Below are 17,913 nucleotides of genomic sequence, written 5' to 3'. Positions count from 1 at the left end.
ATTACAAGTAACAGGACTGAGCTTTTGAGTGTGGTGTGTATGTGTTTGCGTTAGTTGCTCAGTCGTATCCGACTCTTTTGTGACCCCATGGACTGTAGCCCACCAGGCTCCTCTGTCCATGGGAATTCTCTCGGCAAGAATACTGGAGTGGATTGCCATTCCCTCCTGCAGGGGATCTTCCCAAGCCAGGGATCCAACCTGGCTTTTCCACATTTCAGGCAGATTCTTTACCATCTGAACCACCAGGGAAGCCCCAAGCTTTTAGTGGAATCTTGCAAATTTCTCCACATAGAGTGCATGTCCTTGGAAGAAGTTTCTTGGGATGTGCACTAAATGTTGGTTTAAAGATGGTGGGGTCAGAGGTCCTGTGCCAGCGCTTCTGAGTACTGCGCTCCAGTCTGTTTCTGTGCCTGCTTCTAGCTGCCCCAAGGATCTCACTGTCAGTGTGATAGGGCGCCAGGCACCTCCACGTAGACCCTCCCGTGGTGCCTGCTGTTCATGTTGATGACCTTCCTCAACAAATCATTTCAGCGAGGAAACCCAGTTGACAGACCCTGTGTCTAGCAGAAGGTGGCACCGTCATAGGAAGACAGGACAGAGGAGTGTGGGGACCACGTCAAAGTAGCCTCCTTCTCGAAGCAGCAGAGTGAAAGACAGATCCTCTCAAGGAAAACTGATTTGCTTTCCCATTCTCAAGAATTGCCAGATAATGGTTACAAACACGATGAACATTTATTTAATATTTTTTGATCCTGCGTGACGTGTAGGATCTTAGTTTCCTGATGAGTGATTGAACCTGTGCCCTTGCATTGGCAGCATGGAGTCTTAACCACTGGACCTCCAGGGAAGTCCCCTTGGTGAACATTCATGAAACTTGCCTTACAGTAGTCTGAAAAGCAAATCCCTATAATCACTTTCAAACAGATCACTTTTTCTGACCACATTTCAGTTCTTTTAATGATGAGACTCATAAAGTTACAAATTGCGGGGGTAGGGGGAGACACAGTTTCTAATTAATTTAGGCATCAAAGAAGAGATCATAATGGAAATTAGGATGTATTTAGAACTGAATGATAAAAAAAAAAACCCAATGATACATATACCAGTACTTGAGGGATGCAGTTAAAGAGGGAGTTCCTTAGCCCTGCTGCTTCTGCTAAGTCGCTTCAGTCATGTCCGACTCTGTGCGACCCCATAGACAGCAGCCCACCTGGCTCCTCTGTTCCTGGGGTTCTCCATGCAAGAATATTAGATTGGGTTGCCATTTCCTTCTCCAACGCATGCATGGATGCTAAGTCACTTCAGTCATGTCCGACTCTGTGCGACCCCATAGACAGCAGCCCACCAGGCTCCTCTGTCCATGGGATTCTCTAGGCAAGAACACTGGAGTGGGTTGCCATTTCCTTCTCCATCTTTAGCCCTAATTTTCCTGTTATTTCATTTGTACTGCAGAATGCTAGATGGTAGAAAAAATGAAAGCACTATAGCTATTATTAGGGGGTAAAAAAGGAAAACTCATAAATTAAAAAAGACTTATGATATATATCATCCAGTTGCAGTGGATGATCTGCTTTGATCTTGACTCAGAATTAGCTGTGATAGTGTTTATAGACATTTAACCACTACTGGCATATCTGATACTATTTAGGAATTGCTTAATCTTTTGAGATGCAATAATGGTATTATGGTTTCACAAAGAGAATAGGAATTCCTTATCTTCTAGAGAGTCATAGAGAAATATTTATGGATAAAAAATTTAAGTTAGAAAAAGAAAATCTGAATACTTTTTATAAGGTAATGATAAATATCACAGCACAATTATGATAAATTCAAATAAATAAGGAAATAATAAATATTAGGAGAAAGAATGAGGGGAAGGAGAAGGTCATACAGCCTTCAACTGTATGTGTGATATTTTATCTAGTTAGTTATGTTAAATGTATAAACCACACTGATGAAACCATTCATCTCTTACAGGTCTCTTCCAGTCGACCAGACCTTTCTGGCTTTGACGATGATGATAAGGTATGTGCCTGTGGGCATGGCCAGGTTATTAATGGGATCTAAGTCTGGAAATTTAGGTTATCTTGGTGTTTTTAAAATCTCTGAACTTCCCACCTTAACCTGATACAGATCATTGTCTCCACGTGTCCATTTCCAAGTTCAAGTACTTGATGTGAAATTGCTATGCACTCAGAGGATTACAGTGTTACTTAGCATGATATGTTCCATATCAGGATCATTGCATACATAATCAAATAAATATGTGTTTATGGATCTAACTCTAAATGACTACATCCACCATAGCAAAATCAAAATTATTTCAAATGGGGAAAATTAGGAACTTGAAATTAAGGATATTATACAGCATTATCTTATTCATATGTAAATTATTATTTTGGGGACTATAGATGATTCAGAAAATATCAAAACAGATTATGCCTTCAAGCATTTTAAAATCTAGTCCTTAGAGATGACATTTCCTGAGAAGCTGAAGTGAGATTAGCTAAGTGTATATGATAAAAAGGAGGTTTCCCCCTTTAGTATACCAATATCTTTGCCAGCTTGGAAGTTTTACATATCAAGTATATATACAGTAACCATACCACCTAATTTGCCTGGGGCAATCCAAGCTTATGCCTGCCACCTAGGAAAAATTATCAATGGAACTGTTTCACTCTCAAGTGTTGTAGGTTGATCTTTAAATTATCTGGTCATCTTAGGTACATAACAAATTTATAAAAGTGGAGCTTTAATGAGCCCTGTAGGGGTCCAAAAGAGGATTTCACTAAATCTGTAATGATTTTATTAAATCTTGAAGAAATAGAATAAACTATCAACATTTCTTCCCTTGGTTACGATAGCACTTGTCCTATCGTTCAGTACTTTTCTACGTGTTAGATCTATTTTATAATTTAAAAAAAGAAGAGCACGTACTGCCATTAAAAAGAAATAGGAAAAAACTCCAATCAGGCTTCTTTTCTCATTTTAGAGGAACGTAATTACAGTTAACCCGTGTTTATACCTTGTAGGGTTGGCCAGAGAACCAGTTAGACATGTCTGACTACAGCCCGAGTTACCAGGATGTATCGTGTTATGGAACTTTGCCTAGGGATTCACCTCGAAGGAGTAAAGAAGGTAGTGGTGAGATTTTTTTCTGTGTTACCTGTTTATAATTTCTTAGGAAAGGCGTGGGGCGGGGGTTGGGGGGGGAGGATTCTTTTCTAGATGCCTTTAATAAGACAGAAAGCTGAAATTCTGGTTTGCTAGATGATCCAAAAGTGTCTTCTTGAATAGAACATATCCTGCTCACTTACTTGATTTTCTTTTCTTTGTATCCATTATATCATCCAATTAATAATAGGCTTTTTGTGTAGCACTTATAGTTTTCAAATCCCATTTCATGTATCATTTCCTGATTTTGAAATCAGTTTTGAGACACATACAAATCTTATTATTACATTATGGTTAGATTTTATTCTTTACCAAAAGCATATCCACTTCCATCATGGTTTTGTGCTCAAATCAAAGTACATTTTTAAGAGAATATGTCTCTGACTCCTAAGGAAATTTAAAAAATGATACCAGAAATGAATTTGGTCAGTGACAACATTATTGCCTAAATATGTAATTTCCTAGTGCCCTGAAAGGAATAGCATTCTTAGAATTTGTCAATCCGCTCTATTACCTTACCTACACCTTATATTTTACCTACTATGTTCCTTTGTACCAGTGAATTGAAGAGAAAAATATAGAAGGAGAAGTAGAGGCCCCAAAAAGTAAAAAATGAGTAAAAGCAAGAAACAAGGAATTGTCCTTCCTTAGTCATATGGGGCAAGGTGGCTTGCGAGAGAACTTATATAGTATTCAGTCACTGAGTTAAGATTGAGCCTTTCCTTGCCTTATGCAGGGACAGAAACCAAAAGATGCCAAGATCTTAAAATCCAGCTGTGAAAATGAGATCTGTAGAAAATAAGCCAGTAAATCAGAAAGTGCCAAAATGCATTTACAGATAATACGGGCTCTGAGAATTCAGAGAAATAGAAAATCAGCGTGAGTTGAAATTGGTCTGTGAAGTGATGCTCAAGCTGGATCTTGACAAGAAGGTAGAAAATTTGGTTTCTGATTTCTTTGCTGCTGTCCAGGCCTGTGACGATTCTTTTTAACTTTGTAGATACATCTCCATTCTCGCCGACCTGTTTTAATGCTCGACCAAATATAGCCATCACTCGGTGTCTGAGGGCCACTGGTTCCCGGAGCCCCTGCCTACAAGTCCCATAGTCAGTCCTCCGTAATCCTTGGAGGCAAAACCCTGAGGCTGTTGAGGGCCGACTGTACATTTAATGAAAAAAAAAATCCATGTGTGAGTGGACCCAAGCAGTTCAGACCCGTGATGTTCAAGGTCAACTGCATTCACACATTAATTCTTTTGTTCCGCCAGATATTCCTTCTGGCTCCGTCCCTGCCTCGCTCCCTGTGGGTTGGTTAAAGTGCTCTGTGCCTGTAAACCCGTGCCTTTTGTCTTCCCCAGGTTGTACATCAGAGAATCCTCATGCCTTAACAGTCAGCCCTTTCAAAGCATTCTCTCCTCAGCCACCAAAGTTTTTCAAGCCCCTAATGCCTGTAAAAGAGGAGCATAAGAAAAGGATAGCGCTTGAAGCAAGGCCTCTTCTAAGCCAGGAGGTAAATGCTTGACTTGTCTGTACCGTGTACAATAGAACGGACATGCTGTGCCCTGCAGAAGTAACGCTTTGCATTAACACAGTCAGATGCCACAGGTTGGCATGTATGGGTTATCACCCCATGGATCCTGTTCAGGAATAAATAACCTCTTTCTCAAGCACACAGGGTCATGGTAGAATTTCTTGTTTGTTGTTATTGCTATTATTTTCCTTGTGCTTATAGCTTTTTTCAGAGTATTTCAAATGAGAAAGAGGTGTTCCCTTGGTGTTTTGCCTATAGAAAAGGCTTTTTTTTTTAATATGATAAATCCAGTTACACTGTTTGCATAGAATCTGTGTAGTCTTGAGAGATTTCATCAGGAGCTGACCTCAAGCCTGCAGAACTGTTGGCTGCACTACTCACACGTAATACAAGTGTTTGCGTTGCTTTTCTAACGTGCACGTACGTACTTAAGGTGTATCTCAGCCATCGCCGTCTCCTGTGTGATGCATCTGTGTGTCTTAACCTTTGCAGAGCATGTCTCCATCTCAGGCACATAATCCTGGCTGCATTGTGCCCTCGGGAAGCAATGGCAGCAGCATGCCAGTAGAACTCAATAGCAAACGTGAGAAGAAGATTGTAAGTCCTGGAACCATTTCTGTCCTATTGCCTGGTGGTGGGTTTAAGGCCCTTTCACAGACAATCATCCAAATACTTTAGAAGAAATTAAGAGATGTATCGAGTCTTGGCTTTTTTTTTTTTCTTCTTCTTACACATGTGACCATCAGTAATGAAATTTTGCATGAATGTGGCCGTGACCTGTGATTTTTCTGTGTTCCATTTACTGATTTATTATTATTTTGCATAGTATAAATTTGCTTAGAAAGAAAAAGGAACCTTTAATGACTCTAGTCTTTCAAATGTGTGACAATCACTTGAACTAATATTGAATCTTTCTAATGAGCCTGTACACATTGCCCAGATTCTGAAGTTAATCTACCTTGAGGAATTGCACTTACTTGGAGTAAGTAATCGTGCATTTAGGTGTGGGTGTGTGGTAGCTTTTCTTGTGTTGCCTGATGCTGTTGCCAAGATTATCCTGTAGTTTGTAGCTGCTCCGCCATCCATCGCTGGCCATCCCCGTCATCTGGACCTCTCAGGTAGCCTCTTTACATTTGCTGGCAAAATAGATTCCAGCTCCGTTGGTGTCAGTCTTGCTTTCAGGATGGCGTCTCTGTTTTTACCACGGGTAGGTTGAAACTCTACCTGAAAAACCTCATTCCCTAGCACTCGGTTTTCACATTTCACATTTGAGAAATGTTTTTTTAAAACACTACATATTAGGCACTGGGGATGATAAGCGCTACCTTAATTTAAAAACGGAAGTGTATGTTCTGGGGCCTGGAGAGAATTCTCAGATTCTGTGTCTCCGCTTTCATTCTCCTGTGGTTTCCCAGGCTTTGAAAATGGGAGGCAACTTGGAGCAGGAGGGGTCTGCTTGCTGCTCTCGTCTGCATGTGGTCGGCTCTGCAGGGTGGGCCCTGGCCTTCCCTGGCTATGCCATGTCAGATTCATTCCAGAGTGTCATCAGCGCGGGGTCTTTTGTTTGAACCTCTAGATTCTAGAAGATGCTGCTGATGCACACGGTGTAATGGTAACTAGAACCTCCCCCTGGATGTGCAGCCAGCCAGGCTCCTGCATGCTTGGAGCGCTCGGGGATCATGAGAAATGAGCTGCTCATTCCGCATGTCCATTGAGGAAAGAAGAAAAAGCACTATTGTCCCATTCCATCTCTCTCTGTCTTCCCCTCCCTAATCCCTGCTGGAGAAGAGCATGCACACCAACAGCTGCTCCTCGTCTCCCCTGATGTTAGTGAGCTCTCCAGTCACGCACTTGACCTCCCCCTGCTTAATTGCTAAGGGCTGCAGCATGGGCCAAGGAGAAGGCAATGGCACCCCACTCCAGTACTCTTGCTGGAAATCCCATGGATGGAGGAGCCTGGTAGGCTATAGTCCATGGGATCGCTAAGAGTCGGACACGACTGAGCGACTTCACTTTCACTTTTCACTTTCACGCATTGGAGATGGAAATGGCAACCCACTCCAGTGTTCTTGCCTGGAGAATCCCAGGGACGGGGGAGCATGGTGGGCTGCCGTCTATGGGGTTGCACAGAGTTGGACACGACTGAAGCGACTTAGCAGCAGCAGCAGCAGCAGCAGCATGGGCCAAAGAGTGTGTGTGTGTGTCTGTGTGTGTGTGTGCTTAGTCACTCAGTTGTGTCTGACTCTTTGCGACCCCATAGACTATAACCCAACAGGTTTCTCTGCCCATGGGATTCTCCAGGCAAGAATACTGGAGCAGGTTGCCATTTCCTTCTCCAGGGGATCTTCCTGACCCAGGGATCAAACCTGCATCTCCTGCATTGGCAGATGGATTCTTTACCACTGTGCCACCTGAGAGGGCCCAGGTTAAAGGAGCCAGGCTCTAATTTTGTTGCTCCTTCAGTTCTCTGGCTGGCTGACTATCTGCTTGTTGACATGGCACCTATCTATATGGTGCATGGGTACTACGTTGTAACCTATTTGAACCACAGGTTCTGGTAGAACACACCATCAAGAAATTGCTGGATGGCCCTTCGGGGCTGCCCTGCAGATAGTCTCACAGTTCACAATCTGCTTCGTAGTTATTTTCTTCACTTTCCTTTTATTATTTTAAAATAAAACCCATCTTAGGACTGTTAGCTAGCAGAGAGTAGGATAGAACCAGATTTTCTTGACCCAAGAAGTTCTGATCAGTAGTTAGATTCTCTGTGATCAGACACACCATGAAACCTACTAATCAGGGTTCAATGGAGCCATTTTTCTTGCTGGGGTCTTACTTGAGAGACTTGCATGTACTTTCTTAGAAATCTGGCTCACCGCACACTCTTCATCTCTGAAACTATTGAACTGTTTAATTTATTTCAGATAGCAGCTTTTCCGGGATGTTTCAGTAGATTTTAAGGGTACTACTTGCTTTCTTTGGGAAGCTTTCATTTTATTTCTCCTCTTATCAGTGGATATAAACTGCTTCCTTCCTGAGTTCCTATTTACTTTCTTTCCTTTTCCACTGTTGGAAAAGTAGAGGGCAAATCAGTGGTTCATTCTGATCAAAGGAGTTTGAAATCATGTTTGAGAAGCAACGTCAGGACATCGTTCCTTTTGTTTTTCAGCCCATCCAATTACCAAAGTAACCTTTCATTTCACATAAAATACAGTAAATATAGCTGTGCTTGATTCTTCAAGCAATGTTTTGTTGTCTCATCAACTTGAGAAGATAGACAAATGCACTTTGTGTCTTCCAGGACTAAGATAAAGTAACAGTGAGCCTTTGCAGTCTCTGTTTTAAAGTCACGCAGCAGACAGAAGAGCAGAAAGTCAACTCTCCCTCTCCTGGTCCTGCACAGACAGTGTATGGCTTTTGTCTCTCATCTTACAGAGGAAGAAACGCGAGGCTTGTTGAGTGATTTGCCCAAGGTCTCACAGTAAACGAGAACATGGGAACAAAAGCCCCATCCATCAGTAGAATGGGGCTGACCCCAGTGACTCCCGGGGCTCCTGGTCACAGGGCAGTTTCATCGCCCTGCTGCTGCTGTTTCTTCAAAGGGTCCACCCTCCCCTTAGTACCATGGACAGAGTACTAGGGACCCTTGGCTGATGGAGTCTTTCTGAAAACAGAGACCATCTCTCTGATGGATATCCGATGAGAATGGGAGTGAAAATGACTTTAATCGGGGAAGGTCCTTACAGAAGGTCACTGCTTTAATGTGAGTTTTGATTCCTCCTTAAAATCAAGGTGTTTTGTCTAGAGTTAAATATCAGCTGCATAAACTGAATCTCAAAAAATCAAATCACGAACATTGTAGCCATAGAGAAGTGTCCTACTTTTAGGATGAGTTTTCACTCTGTCCTCAGGACATAGTAGGGAGGTGCTTAGTTTAGTCTCCTTTAAGGTAAAATGATAAATAATATCCTCGCATAAAATGTTTCTAATATGTAAAATGGATAAGCAATAAGGTCCTACTATATAGCACAGGGAATATATTCAGTACCTTGTGATAACCTATCATAGAAAAGAATATAAAAAAGAATGTATATATATGTGTGTGTGTATGTATAACTGATTCAGTCTGTTGTACAACAGAAACTACAACATTGTAAATCAACTATGAAAGTGAAAGTGAGGTCGCTCAGTCGTGTCCGACTCTTTGCGACCCGTGGATTGTAGCCTACCAGACTTCTCTGTCCATGGGATTCTCCAGGCAAGAATACTGGAGTGGGTTACCATTTCCTTCTCCAGGGGATCTTCCCGACCCCAGGGATCGAACCCGGGCCTCCTGCATTGGAGGCAGATGCTTTAACCTCTGAGCCACCAGGGAAGCCCAAAATCAACTATGCTTCCATTTAAAATTTAATAAAATATACAGAGTGAAGAGATACTGCCAAAAAAAAGTCTGTCTAACCCAATTCCTTTAAAATGCAGTTTAAGCCACTTAAGTGCTCTTTTCTCCTTGGAAACCATAACTTCATAAACTTTCCATCTCCTTTTACATGTTGGAAAATGATTAGTCTCTACTCACTTTTATTTTTTCTGGAACTAGGTGTTCCTATTCCTTTAGCCTTTCTCTTTAGGTCACTCCCCCACTCCCAAACCCACCCCCAGTGCCTAACTTTGTCCTGATCCCTGTTTGTTTTTGTAGACCCTTCAGTCTTACTAAGGTTGTTCTAAATCGTTTATCTTTCTGATTTTAATATATGTATACCTACTTCCACACATTAAATTTGTGATTGAATATTTCACTCAGCAAAGTTATATTTTAGGTTGACCTTTTCTCAGTGTTCAGAAGAAATAGGTTCAAGCATAAAAAGGGACCCAGATTATTTAATTCTCATCTTCAAGTTTGGTTTTCGTTGCAACAACTAACTTTTTAGTAATCGATTGCATCATGTACTCTTGGGCCTGGGGATTACGCTTCTTTGCCAGCTTCAATTAGAAGGAATTATAAGAGAAACAAACACTTGAAATCCAATTTGGAATCTGAACAAGTCTAGTAGTGTGTGAGCTCAGTTGCTCAGTTGTGTCCGACTCTTTGTGGCCCCATGGACTGTAGCCCTCCAGGTTCCTCTGTCCGTGGGATTTTCCAGGCAAGAATACTGGAGTGGGTTGCCATTTCCTACCCCAGAAGATCTTCCCAACACAGCGATAGAACCCTCATCCCTTGTGTCTCCTGCATTGACAGGCAGATTCTTTACCACTGAGCCATATGGGAATCAAGTCAAGTAGAGAGTCTAGAAAATAGAGCGAAGGGTACAGATTCAGACAGTTCTGTCCAATTTGTGCCCTTTTTTACAAATGTTTCCCCCTAGCCCCCGGGGAGAGAACTCTCTACCCCACCCCCCATTGAAACAGTGCTGTTAATACTTGATTAAAGTGTAGTTAAAAATAAGATAGCAAGGTTAGTATTGCCAAAAATTTGGTTTGCTAATTTCTGGAATTTTATCACTGATATGTAATAGTCACCTCTGATTAACAGCCAAGGAATAAAGACTAGTGATGCTTTTAAATCATTTATATTCAGGCTGTTTTAAAATCTAAGAAGTATTAAAACACAGTAAGCTATTTTTTAGGTATTTAGCATCTTGTGAGATAGGGAATGTTGCTGTGAAATTCAGTGGATGAAATTTATGTTCATTTGTGAATTCCATCTGCCGTATCTGTGGAGTGTTCTTCCTCCCCTCCCCATCCTTCTCTCTCCCCAACCTCTTCGCTCTCTTGAAATGAATAAGGGTAATGTTTTCAGGTCTTTACAGTCACCCTGTTGTTATACTGAGTGAAATGTCATCCACCCAGCAGTGTCCAGGGGCGTCTTAAGAGCAAGGACCCACTGCTGTAACTCCCCGAGGGCAGGGGCCATACCTGTCTTTGCTCAGCATTGGTATTCCTGGTTCTTAGGACAACAACTGGCACAGAGAGGATGCTTAATGAATATTTGTTGAATGAAAGTCACATTTTAGAAGAGAAAAGGAATACTTGCTGTGTCATCAGATGTTTATAAGGTTAGTTAGAAATGACTAAATAGTAATAGACAAAAGGAGAAGATGGCGACAGAGGAGGAGATGGTTAGATGGCATCACTGACTCAATGGATGTGAACTTGAGCAAACTCCGGGAGACAGTAGAGGAGAGGGAAGCCTGACATGCTGCATGCAGTCCATCGGGTCACAAAGAGTTGGACACGACTTAGCGACTGAACAACAACAAGATAGGAATATTATTTTTTATTTGAAAGTGTTCTACATTGTTTTCCACCTAATATAAAAGAATCATTCACTTGGGAAGAGAGACTGGAAGTTGATAATACCTACTCTTGCGTATTTACCAACCTTTATAAAAAGAATCCTAAAGCTATTTGACAAAGGAGATTTTCATATAATTCTTACTATCTTCCTCATCTTGTAGTCAAAGGCTCTATCCCTGCTTCTCAAAAACCCTGGAAAACAGTCATTGTCAGATTTAGTATTTTATAGACTTACAATGTTTGGTGGTATACTGAGAATGGCTGTTGAAATTGTGTTCTTTGCCCTTTTGCTATTGTGGGGGTCTTTATTTCCTGCTTTTCCTTCTCATAATATAGCCTAGAAACCGTTTGCAAATCATCTTATTTTTCTGTACTTTGCTCCCCAAGGTGAGGATTGTAAGAATAAAACAGCAGCTCTTCCCTGCCTCTGGCAGTCCCTCTGCTCATTTAATTAGAAAAGGGAAAACCTCCAACTGGAAACTAATCATGAGAAACTAATCAAAAGTCCACTGCACTTCCTTCCATCCTTGCCCTTAAAGCAGGAAAGGTTTCTAATTATTAGCATTGAGTGAGCACCAAAGAAATAAATCTCCTTCATCCTGAATGGTAAGAGTTTCATGCTCATAGATCTTTGAGGATAAGGTACCTGTGTCCACAAATAGGTGATGGGATTTAACCAAACTCAGGAAGGAAAAAGAAAAAATCCTAAACCTGTGAAGGCAAGTGTCTTTAACACTAAAGTATTTAAAACTTGTCTCAACCATCCAGTCGCTATAAGGGGCTCATGGCTGACTTTTGGTTTGTTTTTATAGGACTCTGAGGAGGAGGAAAATGATATAGAAGGTCTCAGCCGGAAGCTGATAACTTCACAGCCTTATGTACCTGTGGAGTTCGCTGACTTCAGCGTTTACAATGCCAGCTTGGAGAACAGAGAGTGGTTTTCTTCTAAAGGCGATCTGACGAACTCAAAGGTCCTAGAGAAGGAGGTGTCCCGCAGCCCCACCACCAGCAGCATCACCAGCGGCTATTTTTCCCACAGTGCCTCCAACGCCACCCTGTCCGACATGGTGGTCCCTTCCAGTGACAGCTCAGATCAGCTGGCCCTTCCGACGAAGGACACAGATTCCAGTGAGCATCCCGGACCGTCCCTTGGGCAGGATTTCAGACCATCTTCAAACAAAGAGTTGACAGAACTAGAAAGAGGCTTGGGAAAGGATAAGATGACCGTGGTGCCACTCAAGGAAAACAGTGCCTTAGCCAAAGGGAGCCCATTGTCCCCCAGCATCCCGGAGAAAAACTCCAGAACCCTCTGTAGGACCAGCTCGTGTTCAGAGCAGGATGCCTGCTCCAGCAAAAACGGCCAGCCGGCCAGGGAATTCTGCCCCAGGGAGGTGACCGTGGAACACACCACAAACATCCTCGAGGATCACTCTTTCACAGAGTTTATGGGTGTGTCAGATGGGAAAGATTTTGATGGTTTGACGGATTCTTCTGCTGGAGAACTTTCGAGTAGGAGGAACCTACCAAATACAGCGGACAGTAGGAGTTTCTCACATGGGCCACAGGACCCTGGCCAGCTATGTTCCTCGGCAGAGAATGACCAGGTGATAAATTCCAGGGGTGGTCCTTTGGGTTTGGTGGTATCAGTGATGACCGCTAATTATGCCCCAACCCCCAGAGGCCCTTCCTCATGGTGTAGTAGGAGAGATTCATCCAGGTGTTTCTGACAGGGTAGATGAACCCACTTGGACCATGCTGACATGCTGCCCAGCTAGCTAGCGGCTATGGGGGAACAAGTCTGTAAGTCTACTTTCTTAGTTTCAGAGAAGAACTATGACTTACATAGGACCCATGGCTTTTTTACCTGGCATATAGGTTCCTGTTGAATTAAGCATTCACGTGGATAAGGATTGATCTCGTATTCATTCCCTGAGATGTTTAATTCCTGGCTATCTCAAAGGATTCTGATATGAAATATGGTAGATTTCATCAAATCAGTGATTTCTTTTATTAGGTACACTTTTTTTTTTTTTGCCAAACGGTGAGACATGTGGTATCTTAGTTTCCCAACCAGGGATCGAACCCATGCCTGCTGCACTGGAAATACAGAGTCTTAAACCACTGGACTGCCAGGGAAGTCCCAAGATACACCATTATTTTATGTATCATTAAGAAAAAAAAATACTCCCAATTAAAACCATATCAGCAATTTCAGAGTTATAAAGCGCAGGCAGGGGGAAGGTATGCCTCGCAGATTTGATAGAATATAGACATTTGGTGCCCATTGGATAAGAAATGCGTTGGAGAAACAGAGATGGGTTCCCTGAGAAAGTTTGGGCTTTGGAAGTTACCCAGGCTGGTTTTAATAGTGGAACAAAAAAAAAATGGGGTCTTGCTAATATTCCCAAGGAAACCAGTGAATTACGCAAATAAGAGGTGATGTGCTTCTGAGTACCACCATCCCTTCTCATGCAGGACTATTGTTTTGGTCCCAGACCCCGGCCGCAGCTGTGTAAAGGGTATGGGAGCACCAGGCTTAGCAAAGCAAAGAGCTGACAGAACTAGAATGGCGCTGGTGGAGGCAGAGATGGTCGGGACGCCCTTCAGTCTCTCTGTTTTGTGGAGGAAGCAGAACAACCCAGTATCATGCTATTCCCTGCCCCGCCACCAAGTTTTCCGAATTAGCCCTTAAAATTTCAGTATGTGGTCAAATATATAGCGTATTCATAAATAAACTGCAAATACCAAAGAGTGCTCTCTTTCACAACTCAAAAAAGACTTCTTTGCCCAACATAAGCATAAAGTCACTCATTACTTTTCTAACAAGGTAAACATTCATTTGTTTCAAAGTCTTCAGCTTCCTTTTACACTGAAAGCAGAATCTGCTTTGCTGGTACATCAGCTTTTCAGTCCTTTTTCCAAGAAGTCCAGGAAGAATGTGGTCCAGGGGTTAATTCTTCAGTCTGGAACAGTGCTTCTCAAACCTAAATGCACAATAGACCCACTGGGGGTTGTAGGGAGAAGATACTTCTTAAAAATACAGATTCCCAGGGACTTCCCTGGTGGCTCCGTTGGTAAAGAATCTGCCTGCAATGCAGGAGACCCAGGTTCAATCCCTGAGTCGGGAAGATCCTCTGGAGAAGAGAATGGCAACCCACTCTAGTATTCTTGCCTGGAGAGTTCCATGGACAGAGGAGCCGGGCAGGCTACCGTCCATGGGATTGCAGAGAGTTGGACACCACTGTGCGACTAACTATTCCCTGGTGACTTAGTGGTAGAGAGTCCACCTGCCAGTGCAGGGGTCATGGGTTTGATTCCTGGCCCGGAAAGATGCCACATGCCGCGGGGCAGCTAAGCTCATGTGTCACAACTATTGAGCCTGTGCTCTAGAGCCCAGGAGCCAAGAGCGCTGCAGCCCGAGTATGCTAGAGCCCGTGCTCTGCAAGAAGAGAAGCCACCACCACGGGAAGCCCAGACGCCACAACTGGAGGGAGACTCTCACTTGCGGCAGCTCGAGAAAAGCCCACACAGCAACGGAGACCCAGCACAGCCAAAAATAAACGCATGAATAAAATTATAACAGCAGCAAAAAAAAAAATACAGATTCCCATTTGTGGCTGCCCTGCACACCTCAGATTGTGCTTCAGTACCAGGTTGGGGGACGGATAAGCTTTTCACAAACCCTCTGCTGGAGGAATATGGGGTAGGCTGTCTGAGGGCCGCACTGTTTGAGGCATGGCCCAGAGAAGACGGAAGGGGACTGCACCCCTCTCACCCCCCATTTCTTGTTTTGTTGCCTCGATTATTTAGAAGCCAGTAACAGGAGCAGAACCTGAATTCTGCTCCAGAATAGCGTGTCCCTGCCAAAGGTCTTGGTTTAAAAGTGAAATTTACAAAAACAGTTATTGCATCAGGGTAATGTTGGAACTATGGTGAGTTTTATCTTTTTTTTTTTTAATTGCTTTAGTATTTTCATTATTTTGGTTTTAATCAGTTGTTTCTGATTAAAACACAGTTTTAACTGTGTTAAAACCTGAGGACTGTTGAAGTCCTCAGGTTGACTTTTGTGCTCACCCTGGTCTGACTTCAAGTGTGGACCCAGGAGTGATGTGTTTTTCACTCTCATTTCGGGTCTTGTGGTCATTACTTTTCCTAGAAGCTTCACCTTGGAGCTTGAGTCTTCCTGGTACAGTGTAAGCTCCAGAACTGGATTCCACAGTAAACTGGATCCTGTGGTTTCCTCTAGGAAGAGCCCCTCATGGGGGGTGGTCCCCGTGGGTGGGGAGGGCAGGTGGGGATGGGAGCTTGCACTCACCCGCCTTTGCGTTCCAGGGGAGCGGCACTGCTCGGTGAGAGGCAGTGAGCACTTCCTCCGAAGGCCACAGCATCTCTGCTCCGGTCGCCTCCCAGAGCACCAGCCCATCTATCAAACACGCTGCAGCTCGGCCGGACCTCACACCAGCACAGAGAAGCCACGGCTTCCGGGGCCACCTCCTCCCCCTCCCCTCCCGAGCCGGGAGGAGTGGCACTTTGTCACTCGGGTGACTCGGCAGCCTCTGCTTCCTTCCAGAGAACCGAAAATCCTGGCTTCACAAAGTGACAGTATTTTTGTTTGCACTCACTACACACACCCACGGTGTAGAAACCTCCACAGATTCAACCAGACTTTATTCTTGTACAATTTTAATCAGTTCTTACTGTAGAATCTGGAGTCAATGCTCTAATTTTTTTTTTATAAATAATATATATTATGTATATGACATGTATATCTATAGTATGTCTGGAGAGACAGGACTGCACACTGAAATGGATAAAAGTAGTTTGTAGAAAATCGTAAGGTACTGGACTTTCTTACAAAGCAGCTCGGGCGATCTCTCAGAACACAAGCAGATGAAAGAGATGGTCTTGCCTGAGAATGAGGTTGCAAATCCCTCTCTGCAGCAGGGGTTACAGAATGCCGTTCTTTATAACCAAAGAACTTACCTAAGACTGAATGTTTTTGCTGTCCACTCTTGTTTTATGTGTACATACGTGTTTGACTGCAAGTTCGGTGCCATATGCCCTGTGGCTCCCAGGCCACGTGCTGCCGTTCTCTGTCGTGTTTCCTAAGCACACTGAAAAATCTCACGGCTCCGTTCTTTGGTCTTCCACCTGGTCCTCCGCCTGCTGACTTGATGTGGTCCGGGAACCGTTGACAGTGACTGGGGCTCTGATCCCAGTCTTTCCTGTCCCTCAGTCCAGCCCAGCCAGGCAGGTGGGATGCAGAGAGCAGTATTACAGAAAACACAGGGACAAACCAAGAGTGGGGTTAGGGGGATTTTCGTCTCTTTGTGGTTCTGTTTGGGGTTGGTAGGTTTTTGTTGTGGTGTGGTTCTGCCGTTGTTTTATTTCATTTCTGGAAGACGCTGCAGGGATGACAGGAGCTGTGAAGTCCACAGGTGCCCGCTTCACAGTGTTCGCAGGAGATGGTTGAAGACAGATGGCCCTGCTGTGTGTCTTCATCGGTAAAATTCTTTTACCGATGGAGACTCTGAAGAATTATGTGTGTGGGAGTTTTTACAAAAGTACTCTCTGTACCTATTGTGTAGATTCTTGTACAGTTGGTCCAGATGTACAGCAATAAATGTGTCGTGGGAGCGAGCAAGGGCGTACAGCCTGCTGTACCTTTTCCCTTGAAGTTCGTAGCATCCGTGAATGAGTAAGGTATTGGAGATTTTAATGCGAAGCTGCTGTTCATGATTTTTGTGTATAGTGAGCTGACTGTAGTATTTTCCTATTGACTGTTTAAAAAGAGAAAGACTGTAATTTATATCCCCTTTCAACTTTATTGTATTTAATTGGTACAGATTGTGTGTGCGTGTGTGTGTTTTAGAATACAGACTGTCTAATTGCGATTTTAAAACATCCATTGTTTGTCTTTAATAACACTGCCACTAGTTTCAGATCAATTTTCCAAATTTGTTTGTATGCAAGTCCCTGTGGCTTAAATAATAATAGTAACAGCAAACATTCATTGAGGGTTTACTACGTACTAGGCACTATTCCCACCTTTTGATGTTTATCTTGCTTAATCCTCACAGCAGCGGATGCCATGGGTTCTGCTGTTATTAAGTGTTGGACGAAAGGAAAACAGAAGTAGAATGATTGGTGACAGGGGGCAAGTAGCAAAGCCAGGATTCAACCCACACTTCCAGCAGCATCTCCTGGTGCTCTGTCTGATGATGTGGCGTTGAGGGACAAGCCTCTGAAGGGAGGAGAGAGCAGGAGGGCTGTGGCCAGAGTCCCAGGTCGGAACTGACCAACATTAGTAAGGAGCCACCGTGGCAGACAGGCCAAGGTGGGTTACACGAGGTCCCGACACTCCAGCACTTCTTTAGAGAAGGGAGCGGGGCCTGCCACCCTGGAAAGCAGTTATCTAAAAATGGTTTTCCAGAATCCTTTCAGAAAAACTTCCATTCACAAGAGCCTTTCTGATGTGATCAGGAACTAGTTCTAGCCTGTTCTGGACAGAGCATGACTTTTGTAGATTTCCAGAAGAAAGTAGATGGGGAAGAAAATTCAAATTATTTTCATTTTATAGAATGGGAGTTGGGGGAGGGAAGCAGCTGTTTAATGTTTAAATCGTGACAACCACAAACACAGTTTAAGACAAAAGAAGCAAATTGTCACCACTCTCTTTACTAGTGTGAGATAAGTGGTATTTGGTCACGGGCATTGTCATTTCTCATTGGCTGTGGGAGGCACACTGGTTCTAAGATGTACTGGATAGTTAAACGTGGGCCTGTGCTCACTAGTTCATTTCCAAAGCACACTGCTATCAGCACATTTGTTTATCATTGTTTGGACACACATATCATAGCAAAAATTTAGCTTTGTGTTTCTAAGGCACCAACTTGTGGGAAGAAAACCTGTTCA

The 17,913-nt window shown here is 43.3% G+C and overlaps 1 protein-coding gene across 14 annotated transcripts in view; it reads left to right on the top strand.

Annotated features, from left to right (window-relative positions):
• The window catches only part of KIF13A (kinesin family member 13A), a 200,194-nt gene extending 183,294 nt beyond the window's left edge, over positions 1-16,900 (top strand). For 5 of the 14 annotated variants that reach the window (XM_055570723.1, XM_055570718.1, XM_055570722.1 and 2 more), the window contains 6 exons: positions 1,978-2,025; positions 3,033-3,144; positions 4,532-4,683; positions 5,197-5,301; positions 11,811-12,602; positions 15,331-16,900. In XM_055570723.1, coding sequence (XP_055426698.1) covers positions 1,978-2,025; positions 3,033-3,144; positions 4,532-4,683; positions 5,197-5,301; positions 11,811-12,602; positions 15,331-15,351 — 1,230 coding nt within the window. In that variant the 3' untranslated portion in view covers positions 15,352-16,900. Of the gene's footprint in view, positions 1-1,977; positions 2,026-3,032; positions 3,145-4,531; positions 4,684-5,196; positions 5,302-5,644; positions 5,687-6,280; positions 6,531-11,810; positions 12,603-15,330 lie in introns of those variants that run through there. The other 9 variants (XM_055570724.1, XM_055570717.1, XM_055570727.1 and 6 more) reach the window with 7 other exon arrangements.
• Positions 16,901-17,913: the final 1,013 nt, after the last annotated feature.

Source organism: Bubalus kerabau, chromosome 3 (genome assembly GCF_029407905.1).
Source record: "Bubalus kerabau isolate K-KA32 ecotype Philippines breed swamp buffalo chromosome 3, PCC_UOA_SB_1v2, whole genome shotgun sequence".
Taxonomy (NCBI): Eukaryota; Metazoa; Chordata; class Mammalia; order Artiodactyla; family Bovidae; genus Bubalus; species Bubalus kerabau.
Note: the sequence above shows the minus strand (reverse complement) of the source record. Positions and strands in the feature narration are given on the sequence as shown.